Source organism: Carassius carassius, chromosome 14, assembly GCF_963082965.1.
Source record: "Carassius carassius chromosome 14, fCarCar2.1, whole genome shotgun sequence".
NCBI classification, from domain to species: domain Eukaryota; kingdom Metazoa; phylum Chordata; class Actinopteri; order Cypriniformes; family Cyprinidae; genus Carassius; species Carassius carassius.
In genome coordinates this window covers 1,855,698-1,877,170 of record NC_081768.1, presented here as the reverse complement: position 1 = coordinate 1,877,170, position 21,473 = coordinate 1,855,698, and the positions used below count along the sequence as shown (strand labels likewise).

At 35.5% G+C, this 21,473-nt stretch overlaps 1 protein-coding gene across 5 annotated transcripts in view; it reads right to left on the bottom strand.

Annotated features, from left to right (window-relative positions):
• lyst (lysosomal trafficking regulator) overlaps positions 1 to 21,473 on the bottom strand; it is a 98,258-nt gene that overhangs the window by 65,533 nt on the left and 11,252 nt on the right. For 3 of the 5 annotated variants that reach the window (XM_059565665.1, XM_059565666.1, XM_059565667.1), the window contains exons 2-3: positions 11,550 to 11,641; positions 3,888 to 4,074 (exon numbers count right to left, since the gene is read on the bottom strand). In XM_059565665.1, the coding sequence (XP_059421648.1) occupies positions 3,888 to 4,074; positions 11,550 to 11,641 (279 nt within the window). Of the gene's footprint in view, positions 1 to 3,887; positions 4,075 to 9,281; positions 9,302 to 11,549; positions 11,642 to 18,679; positions 18,699 to 21,473 lie in introns of those variants that run through there. The other 2 variants (XM_059565668.1, XM_059565669.1) reach the window with 2 other exon arrangements.

Genomic DNA, 21,473 nt, shown 5'->3' with positions numbered 1-21,473 from the left:
CTGTAAGCAAGTCACTGGGCCCAATGCTGGATTTCACTGATGCACTTTGAGGGGATGAATACGTCAGTGTTTCCTTTGTAAAGCCAGTTCTTCAGCTCTTCAACACTTCCCTACTGGAAATGCGAGAGGAAGACACAGACCTGACCAAGAACATAAAGAAGAAGATGCTGGACTACCTCAACGAGAAATACGAAGATGATGATACTCAGAAGCTGCTAGATGTGGCATCTTTTTTGGACCCCCGGTTCAAGATGGACTTCATCAGTGCAGACAAGAAGACCCATGTTAAGGACAGAGTGGCATCACAGATGATGGAATGCCAGGAGAAATCAAGCTGCAGCACTGACGTGGAGCCCAACGTTACCAGTGCACCCCAGGCAAAGAAAGCAAAGTCATTGGGAAGCTTCTTTAAACAGAGTGAAACTGCAGCAAAGGGTGATTCCTCTCTGACCCTAAAGGATGCTTTGGAAGCAGAGTTAAACACCTACCTGCTAACACCTCCAATAGACAAAGAGGAGGATCCGCTTGCATGGTGGAAAGTACACAAACTAAGCTTTCCTCATCTCGCCAGACTTGCCCGCAAATACCTGTGTATTCCTGCGACAAGCTCGCCAACAGAGAGACTTTTCAGTACTAGTGGCAACATCGTCACTTGCCAACGAACCTGTCTCAAGCCTGCAAAGGTTGATAGACTTGTGTTCTTAGCTAAAAACCTTGAGTAAGCAAAGCATACAGCATACATAAGCATGCGTGATCATGATCATGCTAAAGATTTTATTTCATTTTGTTTAGCCATGATTATGATGATGACCATCACTGTTTTACTTTGGCACTTTTGCTAAGAAAAGTTGACTTAAAAACAAAAGATTGTGAACCAAAATGCTTATAAGTTGTTTTATAAAAAATATATTTATTTTAAGTTATGTTATGAACCAATCAGGGGGCTTGGTGTTGTAAAGCTGCTGTTTAAATATGTTCGGCTTTTCTGTTTACAGGAATATGTTCTCTAATCTGTTTTTAAGATTTAATACAAAATATATTAAAGTTTTATTTCATTTTGTTTATTTCATATATTTAGCCATGATTATGATGACCAACACTGTTTTACTTTGGCACTTTGGCTAAGAAAAGTTGACTTAAAAGATTGTGAACCTAAATGCTAATAAGTTGTTTTATAAAAATATATTTAAGTTATATTGTTGTAAACCAATCAGGGGGTTGGTGTAAAGCTGCTGTTTTATTTAAAAATGTGTTCTGCTTTTGTGTTTACTGAAATGTTCTAATTTTGGAATAAAGTGACCTTTTTGTCACTTGTAATGAAGCCTTCTTATTAGTGAAATTATTAATATCATGGAATGGTAATTTTTGACTTTAGCCTGGATTGATGGCTCTCAATATCGCAATATATATCGTTGGGAAAAAAATACCACAATGTATTTTTTTTTTCAATATCGTGCAGCCCTAGTTTACATGGAACAAACTTTACTCACAGGAACAACCCTAATGAAAAATAACCAGAAGTTCATCTGATAGTTCCACCTCGAAAACACCAATTTGGATACACTATAAATAGAATACTAATTTTAAGACATTATATTACTGCATGCTGTGTCTAAACCAGTGTTATTTTGATATTGTTGGGATAATATTTTTATTATTAATATTTTGAAATCAATTATTTATTTTTATATACTTTTTGTTTTAATTTTAATTTTGAAGTTTTAGAAATTTTGTTGTGTTTTTGTCATTATTATTTTACTTTTAAAATGTCTATATAGCTTACACTTAGCTTAGTTATTTTAAGTTATTTAACTAGTTATTTAAGTACTAAATGAACTAAATGAAATGAGAAATGAAATATGCTGAAATAAAATGTTATGGTTTTCAAATACATTTTAATTTATTTCAGGTAAAGTTTATTTTCAAGTAACTATTTTTTCAATGGTTTTAGTTTTTTTTGGTCAACTATAGAAACCCTTGTCTACATATAATTTAAAATTGCAAACATGCAAAACAATAACTCTCAATAGAGTCTTTCAGTTTTGCTATGTCACATCGTGTAGCTCACTTGCAGTCTGTCAACAGAGAAATGGATGTCTGTATTTAGGGGCTTCACTGCTCTAAGCAAAGATTTTCTTTCTCCTTCCTCGTGTCTGCGAAAAAGATCAAGAAAGAAACAGCAAGAGTATATCCCAGGTTCCATTCATTAAGTCTGTATGCAGTCTGAGGTCCATAGAAAAGACATTAGAGGATGAACACAGATCCAACGCTATGTTTTACTAATCATCTTTTTATATATATATATAGAACTGAAAACAATATATACATATAGGCAATTCATCAAAACTCACTTAAATTCTTGAGATTTTAATGCATGGACGCTTAAGTAAAACTTAAGTCACTGCATAAAGGAAATACTTTAAAGGTCCACTGTATGCAGTATTTATGTGAATGCATGAAGCATTCAGGAATGTTACTCAGCTCTGTTGTGACTGTGACATATCACCATGCTATTTCTGAACAACACCAGCATTTGGACAGGAATTCATTCCCTAAATAACACGTCTTTTGAGTTTGACTAATACATTTCCATGACTTGTCCAGGAATTATTCAGTCATCTCTTCCAGACAAGAAAATAAAAACGGACATATTCTGCATTGTATTGTTCCATTACGTTTTTCATAAACGTAAATCATGTGTGCAATTAACACAATCTGCTTTGTCCCTGTAAAGCTTAACATGAAATCTCTCATATTTTTTATGGAACAGTTTATTAAATAATAATAATCTTGCAATCTTGCATTATAAAAGTTTGCATGTGTTTTTTGTTAAGTATTTTACGCATAGTAAGCGTTTAAGACTCATGTAATAAGATAGAGAGAATATAGTTCAATCTTATTCAGAGGGCCAAACTGAGCAAAATATGCAATTTGGTGCAGATACTGATGTTCATTTGGCCAAAAAGTAATGAAATTCTAAACGCTTGCAATGTAAATCAATGACATTAGTGTCTTATAACAGTAAGAAAGATACTTACATAAAATTATATAAATATCAGTGGTCACTTTATATCTCCAATAATATGTCTTAGTAAACTAATTTTTAAATTCATGGTTTGTTAATCAAAACATAATGCAATGCAAAACAATGATGACTGAGAGCAAATAAACATTCCTCGAAGGCCTGATGGATCATATTTGATCACATGATTAATCGTATCCAAAATAAAAGTTGTTTACATAATATATGTGTGTACAGTGTATATTTATTATGTATATATATATATATATATATATATATATATATATATAAAGACAAATACATACAGCATAATTCTTTTATATATTTATAATCAAATAAATTATATCATATATAAATATAAACATACATTTGTGTGTATTTATATATCCATAATAAAAATACACAGTACACACATATATATTATGTAAACAAAAAGTTTTATTTTGGATGTGATTATTCGCATAAGGCAAGGCAAGGCAAGTTTATTTATATAGCATATTTCGTACACAATGGTAATTCAAAATGCTTTACATAAAAGAAAGTAAAATAATCATGAAGAAAAATAATAACAAAAATAAAAACAAGCAATTTTAAAACTTTGGATAAAAGATATTCTTATGTTTATTTTTTTTTATATATCTGTAAATATTTTACAGAAAAAAAAGAAGGTGGACATTTGCACAATTATACTGAAACACCTTTTACTTGCAAAAAAGTTTAAATGATCACTCAGTCGACAGAAGACATGCAGTAGATTCCAGAACAGGGTTTTCAGTAAAGTTCTGATCATGTTGATCATCTAGATGCTTTAAGGTTCATTTTAAGGTTAAAATATCGTATATCAAAGGAAGCTTCTCTGACTGACCTGGTCAATGACAGAGTCCAGGGTGCTGAGGAGCAGGAACCCACGTCCACGCACCAGATACTCTCCCAGTGCCACCATGTGACTCTCCTCCTCGTCCTCGGCCCTCTGAACCACCGCACTACACAGCTGGTGCACATCGGTCAGGAACTCCCGTGCCAGGGTGTTACTGGCCCCACTCATGTCCGAGCTGATGGAGGAGAGAAAACCAGAACATGAATACATGTAAATCACCTGCTCGGACTTGCCACAGCTCTGCTTTAGTTTCACATACATTGCAGTTCTCTTTTTGAATAAATTAACAAGAAAATAAAAACAAGTGAAACTGCTCAGCTGGTTTCATGTCCCATAAATTCTTCTATATTAATGGATTTAAATACAAGAAAATCTGCTTTTGTTATAATCTAGTATGTTTCTACTGTATTTATGTTTACATGTGATTAATTATGCAATCTCAGGGCTCCAAACAAAAAATAAATTAGAGTAAGGAGCCATTGGCTCCTATAAGAAAAAAAACTAAGGCCCAATTAATTTTTTTAGGTGCCACAAAATAAACGCATGTTATTTATTTTATTATTTAAATAGATTTTTCATTCATACTGTCATGTGTATATGTCTCATCTTTTCTTGATTTATCAACATTTTAATCCATCTTGTAGATGACCTGAACTAAGATTCACTTAATGTTGGAACTCAATGTCTTTTCCAACTTGAAATATACAGTCACAAATAATTGTTGATTACACAGAATCTGCACCCATATCATGGACCATAAGCATCACTTGGCCACCAGTGTAGCTTGGACTCCTCCTCAATGCATCCTATAAATGTTGTCATATGTCTTTCACAGTCTGTTTTTCTTCATTAGTAAAATGCTATTTTATAGGAGGAGTTAAATCATGTAGACAACAGGTTTAGTAAAAATATTATAATGCAATAGGCAATAGCGCATAAATATAGCAAAATGCTCCTCTCAATAGTTATTTTTCTAGCTGACTGATGAGCTTACTGACACCAAATGTTTATTCTGATTATTACGTTGCCATGTTTACAAGCTTTACATGTTTATATTTTTCCACAGTTTGAAACACTGAATGAGCAATTTCAGACATTACAGACATTTCAGTTGTACTGTAGGCTCTCTTATAAAATAGCCTACCCTTTGATGGTAATTCATGTTCATTATGTAGCTACTATAGTAGTAAAGGGAACGTTAATGGGTTCACTAGCTGCTTGAACTGAGGCGCTAAAGGGATTGCATCTGCCACATTATAGAGGCCCAAAACCGAATTTATTGTTTAAATTACATTATGTATTTGTCATAATTTTAAAGCTGATACTTTAGATTACTTGATTACTGGACGGCAAGTGCATTTCAAATAATATGAAATTCATGCATTAAACAGAACACTGCATATAGAAGATCTTGATAAGAAGCAGCCATATTAACAATTATTATAAACGAGAATGGTTAATGATATTCCCAATATCCACACAGCTGACAGCTGACTAAAACTTGGATGTCTCCATTTATACGTCAACATAATAAAAGATGTGATCGCAAAATAATCAGAAAAAAAGGCATCATGTGCACATTTTTAAGACGTTACATGTAAATATATAGTCGCCAGTGGCGACCTCAGCAAAAACTTCAACTCGCAAACTAATATTTTTGGTTCCAAATGCAACCGTTTGTCACAATCTGGAGCCCTAAGTCTGTCTATTTGTCAACAGCCTTTGCAGATCAGATGCGGTCTATGTAAGAAGCTTACTAGGTTTAAGCCAAAAAAAAAAAAAAAAAGATCAATATTTCCAATATCTCACAAAGGCAAGTCCATTTAACCCCACCAGTTCAGTCATTTCAATAAACCAGCTAACTAATCAAACTTTATCAGTGTAATGTAGGTTATGGTATGCACACAGACTTTGACTATGTGAGGCCTGACAGGAACTACAGTGATGTTACACAACAGGATTAGGCTTCATGGACACATGAATCCTGTGGATCCAGCAGATCCTGTCATCAGACACTGACCCAGCGTACTGTATCACATCAACCAGTTATTCCATCCACCACATCGACCGCTGGACAGGATTTCAGCTGGCTCACTTTACCAAAACGCAGAACAAATGGTCATAATAAGCATAACAATTCCCAGACATTGATCTAACCTCATTACTGTGAAGATATTAAGGATTTGGCATTATCAAGTATTTTTTAAAAATCAAACAAAACACACCTACATGGATATATTTAGTCTAGTAGGTGAGACTAGTGCACGCATTCTTTCTCTGCATAATTCAGTATTAAAATGCATTTATTGCGAAATGCAACATTTATATATTTATATAATTTCATATAGTTAAACAATATCACACGAAGATCGAGTGCCGTTTTTTACAAATGTGATTTTATACAACTGTTCAATAACAATAACAACATGACAATGACTGTTTAAATGATTTGGTTCAGTCGCAATGACTCACTTATTACCAGTGACTTGATGACACCTACTAATGGTTTTATGTATCAAAGCATTATTTCTTTCATTTGTAGCTGCAGACTTTATGAACTACTTTACTTCTAAAATCGATACTATTAGAGATAAAATTGCAACCATTCAGCCGTCAGCTACAGTATCACATCAGACAGTGCACTATAGACCCCCTGAGGAACAGTTCCACTCATTCTCTACCATAGGAGAGGAAGAATTGTATAAACTTGTTAAATCATCTAAACCAACAACATGTATGTTAGACCCTATACCATCTAAGCTCCTAAAAGAGGTGCTTCCTGAAGTCATAGATCCTCTTCTGACTATTATTAATTCCTCATTGTCATTAGGATATGTCCCCAAAACCTTCAAACTGGCTGTTATTAAGCCTCTCATCAAAAAACCACAACTTGACCCCAAAGAACTAGTTAATTATAGACCAATCTCGAATCTCCCTTTTCTGTCCAAGATACTAGAAAAGGTGGTATCCACACAATTATATTCCTTCTTAGAGAAAAATGGTATATGTGAGGATTTCCAGTCAGGATTTAGACCGTATCATAGTACTGAGACTGCTCTCCTTAGAGTTACAAATGATCTGCTCTTATCATCTGATCGTGGGTGTATCTCTCTATTAGTTTTATTGGATCTTAGTGCTGCGTTTGACACAATTGACCACAACATTCTTTTGCATAGACTTGAACACTTTGTTGGCATCAGTGGAAGTGCATTAGCATGGTTTAAATCGTACTTATATGACCGCCATCAGTTCGTAGCAGTGAATGAAGATAAATCCTATCGATCACAAGTGCAGTATGGAGTACCTCAAGGCTCAGTACTAGGGCCGCTACTCTTCACGCTTTATATGTTACCCTTGGGAGATATCATCAGGAAACATGGTGTTAGCTTTCACTGTTATGCTGATGATACTCAGCTCTATATTTCTTCGCAGCCCGGTGAAACACACCAATTTGAAAAACTAATGGATTGCATAGTCGATATAAAAAACTGGATGACGAGTAATTTCTTACTGCTAAATTCTGAAAAAACAGAGGTGTTAATTATAGGACCTAAAAACTCTGCTTGTAATAACCTAGAACACTGTCTAAGACTTGATGGTTGCTCTGTCAATTCTTCGTCATCAGTTAGAAACCTAGGTGTGCTATTTGATCGCAATCTTTCCTTAGAAAGCCACGTTTCTAGCATTTGTAAAACTGCATTTTTCCATCTCAAAAATATATCTAAATTACGGCCTATGCTCTTAATGTCAAATGCAGAAATGTTAATCCATGCATTTATGACCTCAAGGTTAGATTATTGTAATGCTTTATTGGGTGGTTGTTCTGCACACTTAGTAAACAAACTACAGCTAGTCCAAAATGCAGCAGCAAGAGTTCTTACTAGAACCAGGAAGTATGACCATATTAGCCCGGTCCTGTCAACACTGCACTGGCTCCCTATCAAGCATCGCATAGATTTTAAAATATTGCTTATTACTTATAAAGCCCTGAATGGTTTAGCACCTCAGTATTTGAATGAGCTCCTTTTACATTATAATCCTCTACGTCCGCTACGTTCTCAAAACTCAGGCAATTTGATAATACCTAGAATATCAAAATCAACTGCAGGCGGCAGATCCTTTTCCTATTTGGCGCCCAAACTCTGGAATAACCTACCTAACATTGTTCGGGAGGCAGACACACTCTTGCAGTTTAAATCTAGATTAAAGACCCATCTCTTTAACCTGGCATACACATAACATACTAATATGCTTTTATTATCCAAATCCGTTAAAGGATTTTTAGGCTGCATTAATTAGGTAAACCGGAACCGGAAACACTTCCCATAACACCCTATGTACTTGCTACATCATTAGAAGAATGGCATCTACGCTAATATTTGTCTGTTTCTCTCTTGTTCCGAGGTCACCGTGGCCACCAGATCCAGTCTGTGTCCAGATCAGAGGGTCAGTCACCCGGATCCAGTACGTATCCAGACCAGATGCTGGATCAGCACCTAGAAAGGACCTCTACATCCCTGAAAGACAGTGGAGACCAGGACAACTAGAGCCCCAGATACAGATCCCCTGTAAAGACCTTGTCTCAGAGGAGCACCAGGACAAGACCACAGGAAACAGATGATTCTTCTGCACAATCTGACTTTGCTGCAGCCTGGAATTGAACTACTGGTTTCGTCTGGTCAGAGGAGAACTGGCCCCCCAACTGAGCCTGGTTTCTCCCAAGGTTTTTTTCTCCATTCTGTCACCGATGGAGTTTCGGTTCCTTGCCGCTGTCGCCTCTGGCTTGCTTAGTTGGGGACACTTCATCTACAGCGATATCGTTGACTTGATTGCAAATAAATGCACAGACACTATTTAACTGAACAGAGATGACATAACTGAATCCAATGATGAACTGCCTTTAACTATCATTTTTGCATTATTGACACTGTTTTCCTAATGAATGTTGTTCAGTTGCTTTGACGCAATGTATTTTGTTTAAAGCGCTATATAAATAAAGGTGACATTGACATTGACAGGCTAAAGCATTCATGTCCCTCAGAGCTGCATTAAACAGTGGGTAAATATATCTATTCCACTTCAGATGCAGCTTCAGTGTTTCCTCTGCAATGCAAAGATGAATTTTGTTGATGATTTCACTTTAATATTTTGTTTATTATTTAATTTGAAAAGACAAATTTAACTAAAACTAAATGTGACATACTCACAAAATCTACTACATATACTCTATAAACACTATACTATGTTTTGTATAACTACAATAAATAATTACATAAATGACTAAATTTAAATGCATTTTTTCTCTCCAGGCAAGTAAATACACCTCCATTGAAATCTACAATATCCAAACACAAACACACTATTCCAGGTGACCGAAAGTACCTCCTACAACCAGCTCACAGTGAAATTCAAAATCTCCTTCATCGTCTGCAGTGCATCAGCCACATATTCCACTCATGGTCTCTGCTAAACTGCAAGAATCAAGCCTACATCCGCATGCATCCACGCTTCACTAATGACTGAATTTTCTGTCCTGCTCTGTGAATTCCATTAAATTGGATTTTCAGAGGGAAGCTTTCCAGATTTTGAGTTGATCGGTGCATCCCATGAAAGCATGTGATGTCACATGGTTGCACAGGGGCAGGCTGGGAAGCAAACTTTTGGGCAGGCCTGGGGGTGAATCTAATTCAATTTTGTAGTGAAGCTTAGATGATAAACCTGCCATCTGCCGGACGCAGAAACAATCCTTTTATGTAAAAACAAATCTTAGTCTTCTGCAAACCGTATTATCTTGTTTTGCACAACCGAGTAAATATAAACATGCTTGAACTCCATCTTGTTAAATACAGTTATTTTCAAACTGAACTACATGTACATGTATACTACATTAGTTAATATGAAGCATTTATTAGTCTTAGTTAATGTTAATTTCAGCATTTACTAATACAGTACATTATTAAAATCAAAAGTTACATCTGAGCCAGCATGAACTAACGATAACCAGTTGTATTTTATCAACAAATGTTAAAGTTAATGTTCTCTCATCTTTTACTAATGTTGTTCCAAACCCAAAGGACTTCATTTGTTTCCAACTAAAGAAAGCAAGAGAAAAAATGTATATGAAAAGTGTTGTATTTGATCATACAATTAAAGTCAATGAGGTCCAGTGTCTTTTCTTCAAAATATCTTCTTTTGTGTTCCTTTTTGATAATGTTATAAAAAACGAAAACTTGTAAATTGTTTCCAATGTCCCTTACCTCAGTCAAAAGCAAAATTAAGAAATATTAAGTAAATTTTTTTCCAAGTAATATTTTCATACCGGGACAATAATGAATGAATAATTATATGACAATATAATAAGACAATAAAACACTAAGAAATTGATTCTGAAATACAGTGCTTATATTTATTAGACCACCTGTCATAATAAAGAGAAAACACAAATATATTAGAAATCTAATCTAAAACTAAGCAGTTTATTGTCATTTATTAGGCAAATGACAAACTGAAACAACTACAGTAAATAGACTTTATTCATACCAAATAACCCAAAAACTCTACTATGGCTGAAAAGCTTAAACATACTGGTGGATTAACCATTACAGGAACATAAAAAATGAATTTGGTAATCACCAGTACTGTTAGTTTAGAGCAGATGTAGCACAAAACTTACATTGGGTGGGGGTCTAATAAATGTTAAGCACAGTATATTTAATGAAATGCAAATACTCTGGGCAATAAACACATGTAAACACCCTATATTATGTACACTGCACTACACTCCCATTTTATTATCATTACAATTGCTATGCAAGTTAATAATAAACTCATAACTTGATATGCTGTCCCACTTTCCCAGTATCTCCCTGCCCCAGTTTGCCAGTATGCCTATGGTAACATGGGACAGAGGAAAAATGATTCAATATCCATGGAAAATCAGACAAGTTTGCAAGAACAAAAGTGTGAATAATTCAGCCAACTTCTAATTTCTAGGTGAACTATTGCTCTAACAAAGCAATTACTTTATTATCTCACTCAAATCAGATAAAAGTTTTGAACAGGGTCAAAGGGTTTCATATGCAATAATCGCACACTTATAGGCTGTAGATTGGTCCAGTTCATGTGTCTCGGCTAAAGTTCCAGGAACTGCACATTATCACAAGATAAAGATTAGGAGCTGAGAAAACACTCTTAATTGAGCATACGGCATGTAGCCACTTTGCCAGAGAAAGAAAGTCTTTTATCACTCGCCTCAAACGATCAGCTTCTCTCAACACAATGAGCTCTGTCGCAGCTTGCTATGATTTTAGTTCATCTAAACAGTTCAACTGACTGAGGGCAAATTTGTAATTGGGTAAATTACACACACACACACACAAAATAAATAAATTAATTAGAAACACTGATCAGGAACTGCGATCTGTGCTTAAAATAGCTCAAAGATGAAGCGAGTCAGTGTTTTTATTAAGTGACAAAAACAAACTGATGATTTTCAGTGAAACAACAAAGATGTTATTCAAAATTCTGCTTGACTTGATCAAAAGAAAACATGATTTTCTCAATTTTTTGAGTAGCCATTTGTTTGAGCACAAGCTGTCGACTGAAGACACTTAAGACGTCTGGATCATCTTGAAAAAGAAGACTGCTTACCAGAATTTGAGCGCATCCTTTGCTCTCGGGTCACTGAGTTGCCGCACACAGTGAAACGTGCAGAGAAAACTCTCCAAACACTGAAGACTGACCTGAAATCAGAGAAAAACAACAATATACATCTCTGTTATGAAGAAGATTTGATTTCACAGACAAATTAGATGTTTGTATTTTCTGAAGAAAGCACAGTTTAGTATAGACGGTTGGTTAGGAGTTTGTTCAAACATATAACTTTTGAATGATGGTAAAAATAATGCTGATTTAATTGAACAAGCACAAGAAAAATGCTTTTGTATGGCAGCTTTGCTTTGTGAATTTAGTAGCACATTAAACGAGCAATAAATGTATTATACTTTTACACAAACGTATCAAAATGAGACACGCATTGCCTTAGGCCAGTTTTGATCACAAGTCTTTTCCTTCATTCAGTCGACCAGGGACAACTCAGAACACCCAAAGACATCTCTGTTTCTCCATTTACTGGTAAAGACACAGAATAATCACATTACATGGATCAACTTCCACTCACATGAGCGAGTGAGTAAGAGGCCAGACGCTCTTCATGAGCACGGCTGTGCCTCACATCACACACTACACATACTACCAATAAAATAATAGAAAGAAATCAAGAAAAGATAGATAAATAAATCATACATTTATTTTTATTATTGATTTGTTTGTTTTTATTTTGAGTTAAAATATGACCCTTGAAAAATTCTTAACTGGTTTTGTGAGGTTCTTTCATAACAGTAGTATAAATGAATCTCATGAAGTCTGTCAATGACTTGTTAAGGGTCATATTTCAATCAATGATATGCATAATCACATGAAATCGGTCAAGAAAGTTCATATTTTAACAAAATTTAATATATATATATATATATATATATATATATATATATATATATATATATATATATATATATATATATATAAAATTACAAAATACAGTAAGTTATATTAATACTACTACTACTACCAATAATAATAATCATTTATATTCATATATATATATATAGTCTTGTATTAATCTTAATGATCCATCATTTCAATGATGTAATACCTATACATCAGAAATCACAGGCATGTATGGAATGTCTGATCTTCCCAGGATTTGCATTTGCAGATTGAGTGGTCACCTGACCCTTTTAACTGGTAACCGTGGGGGATGTGTTAATGCGGTCACAGGCTTGACTGATCCTCCAGCTGTCTGACCGCATGGGCACGTCTGCAGTTGTCACTTCACTAATACACAGCTTCTACAAAAGCATTTCATATGGACAAAACCGACAAAAAAAAACAAAGGTAACAATGGCTGACTGAGATCCTTTGATCAGTCCTTTAACTGCTGCACTGACAGCTTCATCACTTACAAACTCATCACTGAAAAACTGAAATTATTACGTTTTGGTTAATAATCACGGCAGAATATACAACCACATAGGGTTGCAAAGTAGCAGAAATTTTCCAGTAAATTTCCCCAAAATCCTCCAAAGATTCCAAAAATTCTGCAGCGTTATAGAAATTTACCAGAAATGTTCCACCCCTTTGCAAACCTACAACCACACACAATTAATGAATCAATTAATTCTGTTAAAAAATTAAGTGCCAAACCAAAACAATTAAAAAAATTATACAATGTTATTGTACAATGTAATTACACACATTAATCACAAACATGAAGTCTGTTCTGTGTGAATCTCAAAAATAACTAACTGTCAAAAACACAATCAAGTCATCAGCCCCAAAACAAGAGGAAATATGCACTTTTAACCGGATTTTTATCTCATATGTTCTGCTTTCTGCATTATTCAGGTAATATTGTGATAGAAATCATCAATCATCTCTCAAAATGACAGTAAAATCATGTCTAGAGCTTATGTCAGTGGCTCAGTTTCCTACAGACTCTACAGACCTGTTTCAACTGCTGTGTGCAAACAAAACACTTCCTAGTTTTCATGTGCAGTCACCTCAAATAACCCCTTTATAATAATCTTCACTTGTGGCTGTGCTTCAGATGACATACTATCTTGGTCTAAATGAATGAATCTCATGAAACCTGTCCGAGAACATACCATGTCATGTTTCAATCCCCGGTAGTAAATAAATAAATACAAAAATAACATGTGAATCTCATGAAAGCTATCAAGAACACATCAAGGGTCATATTCCAACCCAAAAAATTATTTTTTGGGGGGGGGGGGGGGGGTTGTTCCCTTAAAATATTCTAAGATATCCCAAAATAGCAAGCTACAGACCACAAGCATCAGTCTATTTGAACCAGTTTAACACACTTTAATCTAGTGTCCATACACTTTCAAGGCAGGGTTATTGAAGGTGGCAGAGGTCATGACCTTCTGCAGGTTTCAGACACTCACCAGACAGTCAGGGTCCCACTATCTGAACCAGAGCAGAAGATGATGGTGAGGGACTCAATGTACAGCGAGAGGCTGGAACACGGGACACAGGAGAAAAAGAGACAGATGAGATGAGACGAACAGAAGATGAACATGACAGGAAAACTAAAATTAAACAAAAAGGACAGATACAGGAAGGCAAGGTGGATGGAGCTCTAACTAATTTAAGAGAAAGAGAAGTTCATGCAGAATCAAATCAAGGTTCAATCTGACTGAACAAACAGATCAAGGGATGCAAATTTCTTCTGCTCACAGGGATCTTTTACTGTCACTTACGTTCCACATACAGATTTTTGAACCAATCACCTGAGCTCTAAATATGATGTGACAAATCACTCTGGAGATGCAGGAAAATGAAAATGAAAAGTCCACACTGAAAGGCTCTCTGCTAGAACAAACGCTGTCTCAAACTCTCACTATAGTGACTATCTTGAGCTGTGACATCAAAATAACAGACAGAAAAATGCACTTTTAACACTTCTAAGAGCCCTTCAAAACAAGTGCTTACATCTAACAGCAGGTGCTGACTACTAAAACTAAATCTAAAACCCCTGAGACAAATGATCTACAAAAATCTGAGAATTAAAATATACACCACAGACTATGGTTATGTAGTATGTGCAAATTTCATTAATACTACATAGAATGTACTCTCATTTGTTACAGTCACAAACCAAGTTTCAAACCAAATGTAGTAGCTACTGTGAAGTATTTGGCTTTGGACGCAGCAGTAGTCTCATGACTGTAATGATCCAGACTCTGCTGTCCTTCTCAAGTCTTATTTACAGTGTTTTCCAAGAGGTCACAATGGATCAGAATTTCCCAAATTTGAATTTTTGTCACCGGTTGCTTAAAATCATAAAATTAAATATTTAAAAAAACCCTGTTTTAGAATCAGCTCATTTGCTTGTAAAACATCTGCAAAAGGAAAAATCAAGATCGGTGCATCACTAACAAGAAATGCTGAAGCTTTCAATTGTCAATAGTAATTGCACACACTATTGCACAAAACTACATTTGATGTTCAAGACTTCACATGCACATGTTTTCAAAGAACAAACTTTTCTCAGTTCATTATCTGGGTTTGAGTCAGTTTAACACTAGTTCATTAGTCGAGAGACTGCCGCGGATCATATGTTTTCATGAGCCTGGCAGGGAAACTGGCCAGCATCTAATTAACACGTTCTCACCCCGTATCCATCGCTCATACATGCATGCAGCACAGGAAGTCACACATGTTAGCGTTGGCACTGTTAACTTGAGCCGGTCACAGAATAACAACAGTAGGTTTGCAGAAGTGTCATTTTCCTTCTGTTGTCAAAAAGCAGATCTTGTTTTTGCTTGCAGTGTTCTGTACGTGAACTCGGGAGTGTACAGATCTGATGTCAAGGATTAGATCAAAACATTAAAAGTAAAGTTCAAGCTTGTGCAGCATGCAGAAAACAACTCAACCCTTAGTTTGCATGTACAGTAAAACAGAGAGTTTCAAAGAAATGTAAACATCATATTTGTGCACTAAAAATGAGTAGGTTCCATAGGGCAACTTTGGAAAAATTATTCATTTATTGAACAGTTATTTCATGTGTGCGCTGAAGATGACCAGTAGAGTGAGCATTTGATATCATGTTTTTAATCAATGGGATTAAACTCATAATTTCATATAGAATACGCTTCGTTATTTATACAACATAACGTTAATATTAGGATTTATAGGCTATTTGCAAAAAGAGCACGAATGCAAATGAATATGTCTGTGCGGCTCTGAATTAACTGAATTTTTGGACGCGTTCTTCACGAAACAATGTGCAGAAACATGGCAGCTAAACTAAAAATTCACAGCGTTTTATTATAATGGTGTTCTGATTATAATGGTATGGGTGTGACAGTTCAGTCATAGTTATTAAGTGAAAGTGACGTGACATTCAGCCTAGTATGGTGACCCATACTCAGAATTTGTGCTCTGCATTTAACCCATCCGAAGTGCACACACACACAGAGCAGTGAACACACACACACACACTGTGAACACACACCCGGAGCAGTGGGCAGCCATTTATGCTGCGGCGCCCGGGGAGCAGTTGGGGGTCCGATGCCTTGCTCAAGGGCACCTAAGTCGTGGTATTGAAGGTGGAGAGAAAACTGTACGTGCACTCCCCCCACCCACAATTCCTGCCGGCCCGGGACTCGAACTCACAACCTTTCGATTGGGAGTCCGACTCTCTAACCATTAGGCCACGACTTCCCCTTTAATATTCTGCTTTGTTGTTTGTCCTGCTCGTGCTGTGCGGTGAAGAGATATCACCGTAGTACTACAATGAAGCGCTTGACTATAATCTATAGGGGAGCTTGGATTTATTCACGCACTTTAAAATATTTGAAGCTTCTTTTTTTTCAGAATCTTATTTACGGCTTTATCATAATAGGCTGTATATTAACTTATTAGGAGAAAACCGCAAGTTCTATGTGAAATCAGACATTTGAGCGCTCACATATAGTCAGAATAGCGTAATCATAATAGCCCGCGAATATTCGACTGTGAGACTATTTGTCGACTATTTGGGGTCACCCCTAATATATATATATATATTTTTTTTTTTTTTGTTTGTTTGTTTTTTTATATACACACACACACACACACACACACACACACACTAGAGGTCGACCGATATTGGATTTTGCCGATACCGATAGCTAGGCTGGACCACACTGGCCGATACCGATTAATTAACCGAGAGTTTTTTTTTTAAAATGGATCCTGAAAATAAACAGTAGTAGTAGTAATAATAATAATAATAATAATAATAATAATAATAATAATAATAACTGTAATAGTAATAGTAAATGTTGAAATTACCACACTCTAATAAATCTAAAATCTGTTTAATTTTTATTTATTCCCAAATTCTGTTATTTAAATTTTCAAGTGTGAGTAAGCACAATGTATACTCTCACACTTGAACTGCTTCTGTTATTGAACACTCAAGTGATCATCTAATCAAAATAAAAGAGCAGCGCTGAGTCTAGGAGAACTCACCGGGGTCACACACACTCCGGTTGAGTCTCGTTCAACTCGTGCAGCGGTCTAACAGTTTATTTATTCACTAACGGACACAAGTTGACTTCAAGAATGAACAATGAGCCAAAGATAAGTTTGAAGTTCAGTGTTTAAAAAAACGTAGCAAACGGAAAGAGCGATCTATATTATAGCTCTATAAATTAAGCATAAAGACTTTTTTAGGGCCACAGAAAGACAAACGTTTAGATGGAAATGCTCAATATACAATTCATTATGTACATTAACAACTATTCGGGGCGAATATAATGTAATTTAATGGAAAACTATGTGAACGGCGCATCAGTATTTTCTGTCTGAAGATCGCATTGTTCCACGTGCAGCTGTGTCTAAACAAAGAGCATGTGCTGTCAGTGATTTCAGCCACTAGAGGCCGCTCTCACACTGTATAATGAAAAGAGAGCCTTCTCAGCCGCTGCAGCAACAGACCCAACCAGGGAAACTATCAGCCGCTCCAGCAAAGGACGAAACGCGGAAAACTATCGGCAGGGATTTTTGTCGATAACCGATTGTTCTACCAATGAACTATCGGTGCTGATTAATCGGCAAAACTGATAAATCGGTCGACCTCTAACACACACACATACATACATAGATATACACACACACACACATACACATACCCCTTGCAGAATATGCAAATGTTAATAATTTTAACAAGATAAGCGGTATTATTAAAATTGCATTTTATTGTATATTCTGAATTTATAAAAATTACCCAATTCAAAAGTTGGACGGAATGAATCTTAATACTGTGTGTCATTTCCTGGTCATTTACTGGTCTTTCTGTTTCTGCGTGGCATTTTAAACTTTGATCTAAGCAGATAAATGGCCTGTGTAACACACATGAACACACATTATCAAACATACATAAAGCTCTTCATATAATTTTATCAAGGAAATTATGTAATTAATAATTGTTATCGATTTATATAAATGAATTGGCTATGCAGCCCTAATATGTAGTGATCTGTAAAGTTGCATAGATTGTCTTTAAAGTTATTTATAAATTTGTGCCCCATGAGCTATGAGAAGCGAGTCTGCCGTGTATCGTGTAACATTTTGTGTAACACTGTGTGAGTGACTGATCTAATTTGGTCTGTTTTATGATGAACATCATTAGAAAAATTTTGAGTTCCCCATTTATCCAGGAAACAGAATGATGGACTGCAGAAGTAAAACTAAACAACATAGAGATGCCAGCCAAACAAACATGTATACACACGTTTACATGCCTGTCAGATGATTTCAGATGAGGGCTGAGCAGTATGATGGAAACACACACACAGTAGGGTGGTACCATACTGTGCTTTTTTGACCACAAACTGACTCCCAGTGAAAATACCTTGGCATAGCATCTGTAAGAGCCAAACATATTTCCAATTACACAAGAAAATACAGTGAATTTGTTTTCAAAAATGTTCAAAGTTAATTTGGAGTAGAAACTAATTCAAGTTGACTTCAAACACTGGTGAAGCTGAACACAAAATCTGAATTCATTTACATAAATTAAACATTGAGCTGGCAACAAGACAATGACTTTTTTGAACAACTAGTTGACTGGTTAAAATGAGTCAGAGCAACCTCTAGTTGAAAAGAGCATCTATCATATCACATCCAGCAGTAGAAACGTGACTCACCAGAGAGAAAGATGAATTATTCAAAGCACTGAGTCAATTAACTTGCAAAATGAGCAAAATGTGCAATCTGCCGGTAAGTGGGGAGTTTGTGGAAAGTATAGATGCGAGGCTCACGCTAGATTTCACAAAAGCAGAAATGCAGGATGTTGAACCAAACGATTGCTTAAACGTGATTTAGAAATGCCAGTGGCAGATTTAAGGGTGAACTCACATAATTAGCACTGGAGATGTAGATTTAAAGATTTCGAGCAAAGCAATACACATACAGCAATAGACATACAGGTTCACACACAAAGAATTTGTTTTCTCATGAGTCATAACTGCTGGTTTTTCAGAGAAAGATCTGATGAGATCAATCAGTTGATGCAAATATTAAAAACCCATGTTTCAGATTAAAGACGATGAACTGAGATGCTGATGGAGGTTCATTGCACTCCACTCCACACCACAGGACATGTGACCCAAAATGAAACACAAGACATATTACCAAAGTAAAGATCTGAAGTATTGGCCAATCAGAATATCAAATTATCCCTTATCTACTGTACAGCCATTAATTCCAATCTGGATCAAAATCCTGTCCCAATATTTTGTGCGTCCTAAAATCACTGTTTGCAACAACATATAGGTGAGTACATTTTATTTCCATTTCAATTGTAAAATTATATTTAATAATCAACAATACCTAAGCAATTAAATTCATTAAACACTAACAATTTATTTATTTATTTTTTAACACAAAAATAAGGCCCTATGAAATGTTTTTTTTTTATTTATTGTTTGATATCTGATTTAAATTTCCTGGATTTATGATTTAATACAGACTTATAAAAACGGAGTGAAATGAAGGCATAAAACGTTTTAATTAGGGCTGCAACTAACGATTATTTTGATAATAGATTAATCTGTCGATTATTTTTACGATTAATCGATTAATCGGTTTATGTACTTATATTTTAGCTTTTTCCATTTTTTCCCCAAGTAAATTATTAATAAATGGTCTTTATCCTTCAGCATAGATTTTAAAGAGATTTTAACCATTTTGCACTGTTATATCCTAATCAAAAATATACCTGGAGTTGTTTTATTGTGTTAGTAATCCTTTGTCGAACTCTTCTGCAATCAGAACACTGACCCATACTCTAGCAAATTTCACAAGGAGATTTAAAATAATGTTTTCACCATGGCAGTCCTTAGAGCTCCTAAAGTAGTTTAACATCCTGAACGAAGCTTATTAAGGAATCTTTCAGAACATATTTTCACGAAGAATAAGGATAAAACAGAATAAGATTGCAGTGCATTGTATTTTATTATTTACTGGGAAACAGCTTTATAGCTTTTGCTGTGAAATTGTAAACAATCCTTCGAATAAAGTGCCAGTGGCATGAAACCTGAATGGAACTCACAATTTAAAGTAAAATCCATCAGAAGGTTGTCCAGAAAAAAAAATAGGACACACACAAAAAACCTGCTGTGTGAAAAAGAGCAGTGAATACTTAGAAAAAAAGTGCATTTCAAATATCTTTAAACATTTACCTCTCTCATTCAGTCATAATTAGGCTGCACGACTGAATTTTGAACTGTTAAACGACAAACTGATCACAGAACATGTTTGTAAAGCTTTAAATGTTAACTGTTAAAAAGCAGTGTTATCAGCTTTTACGACTAAACATTTGCAAACAACATTGTACTGGAGAATCTGCACAAATAAAAGGCTTAGGGGCCGTTCACATATCGTGCCTAAAAACGCGTGGAAAACGCTAGGCGCGCCGCTTTCTCCTTCTTTCCAAAGCGCTCGCGCAGAAGCGCCCCTGAGGCGTCTGCCTTTGATAAGCAACCATGACGTGCTCTCTCCTTGAAGACGCGGAAATTTCAGCAAAGGATAAATGGATTTGCAGCTCAAAAAATCGCTTGCAGTAGCTCTGCTACTAAATTTATTTCAAAATGGAAATCCATATACAACTATGATCAGCTGTTCCTTTCATCTTGACTGAGCTTTTAACGTTGTTACGGGAAAGGATGAAGCTGATTGGTTAGTTCTTGTCACATGACCCGCGATGCGCTTGCAGCATTCTGAAAAGTTTAAATGTTTTTAACTCGATGCGGTGCGGTGTTGGAAATAACGAACATGAGCGCGCAAAAGACGCGATATGTGAACGTCCCCTTAAACAGTTCAGTAGTGCAGAGTTTACAGGTTACTCTTCTTTTTTGAAGGCTCAAAGTAAATTACTCCCAGTCTCCCACATCCCGCTAAATGCTGCAGAGACGCTGTTCGGGAAGCACGTGACATAAAACGAGGCCAGCTATTGGCTATTCGCTACTTCTCCTGTTGTACTGGCTGAGTAAAACCTCCGGTGGCTCATTACTGCCACACTTTGGTCACCGCAGATTTGAAATATGCACGAAATGAGCCGCTTACGGCAAATAAAAGTTATTTAGCAACGAATCGATGACTAAATTAGTTGACAACTATTTTAATAATCGATTTTTATCGATTAAATCGATTCGTTGTTTCAGCTCTAGTTTTAATATATTATTTCTTTAAGGTAATAAAATAAAACTTAATTTCTTTTAATTTCTGGCAAACCAAGCATTGCACAACAAAAGTTTACTGTAATAAAACAAGGAAGAAAAACTGTGCTATTCCTTAAATAAGGTTTTAATATTATTATTATTATTAGTTTGAGATATACATACAACTGTACAATAGCCATGTTCAAGTTAAGATTAACTTAATTTGACTGGTTGTTAAAGAACTTCAAGCCTCTGTGTGTATTCTTATTGAAACAGCTAG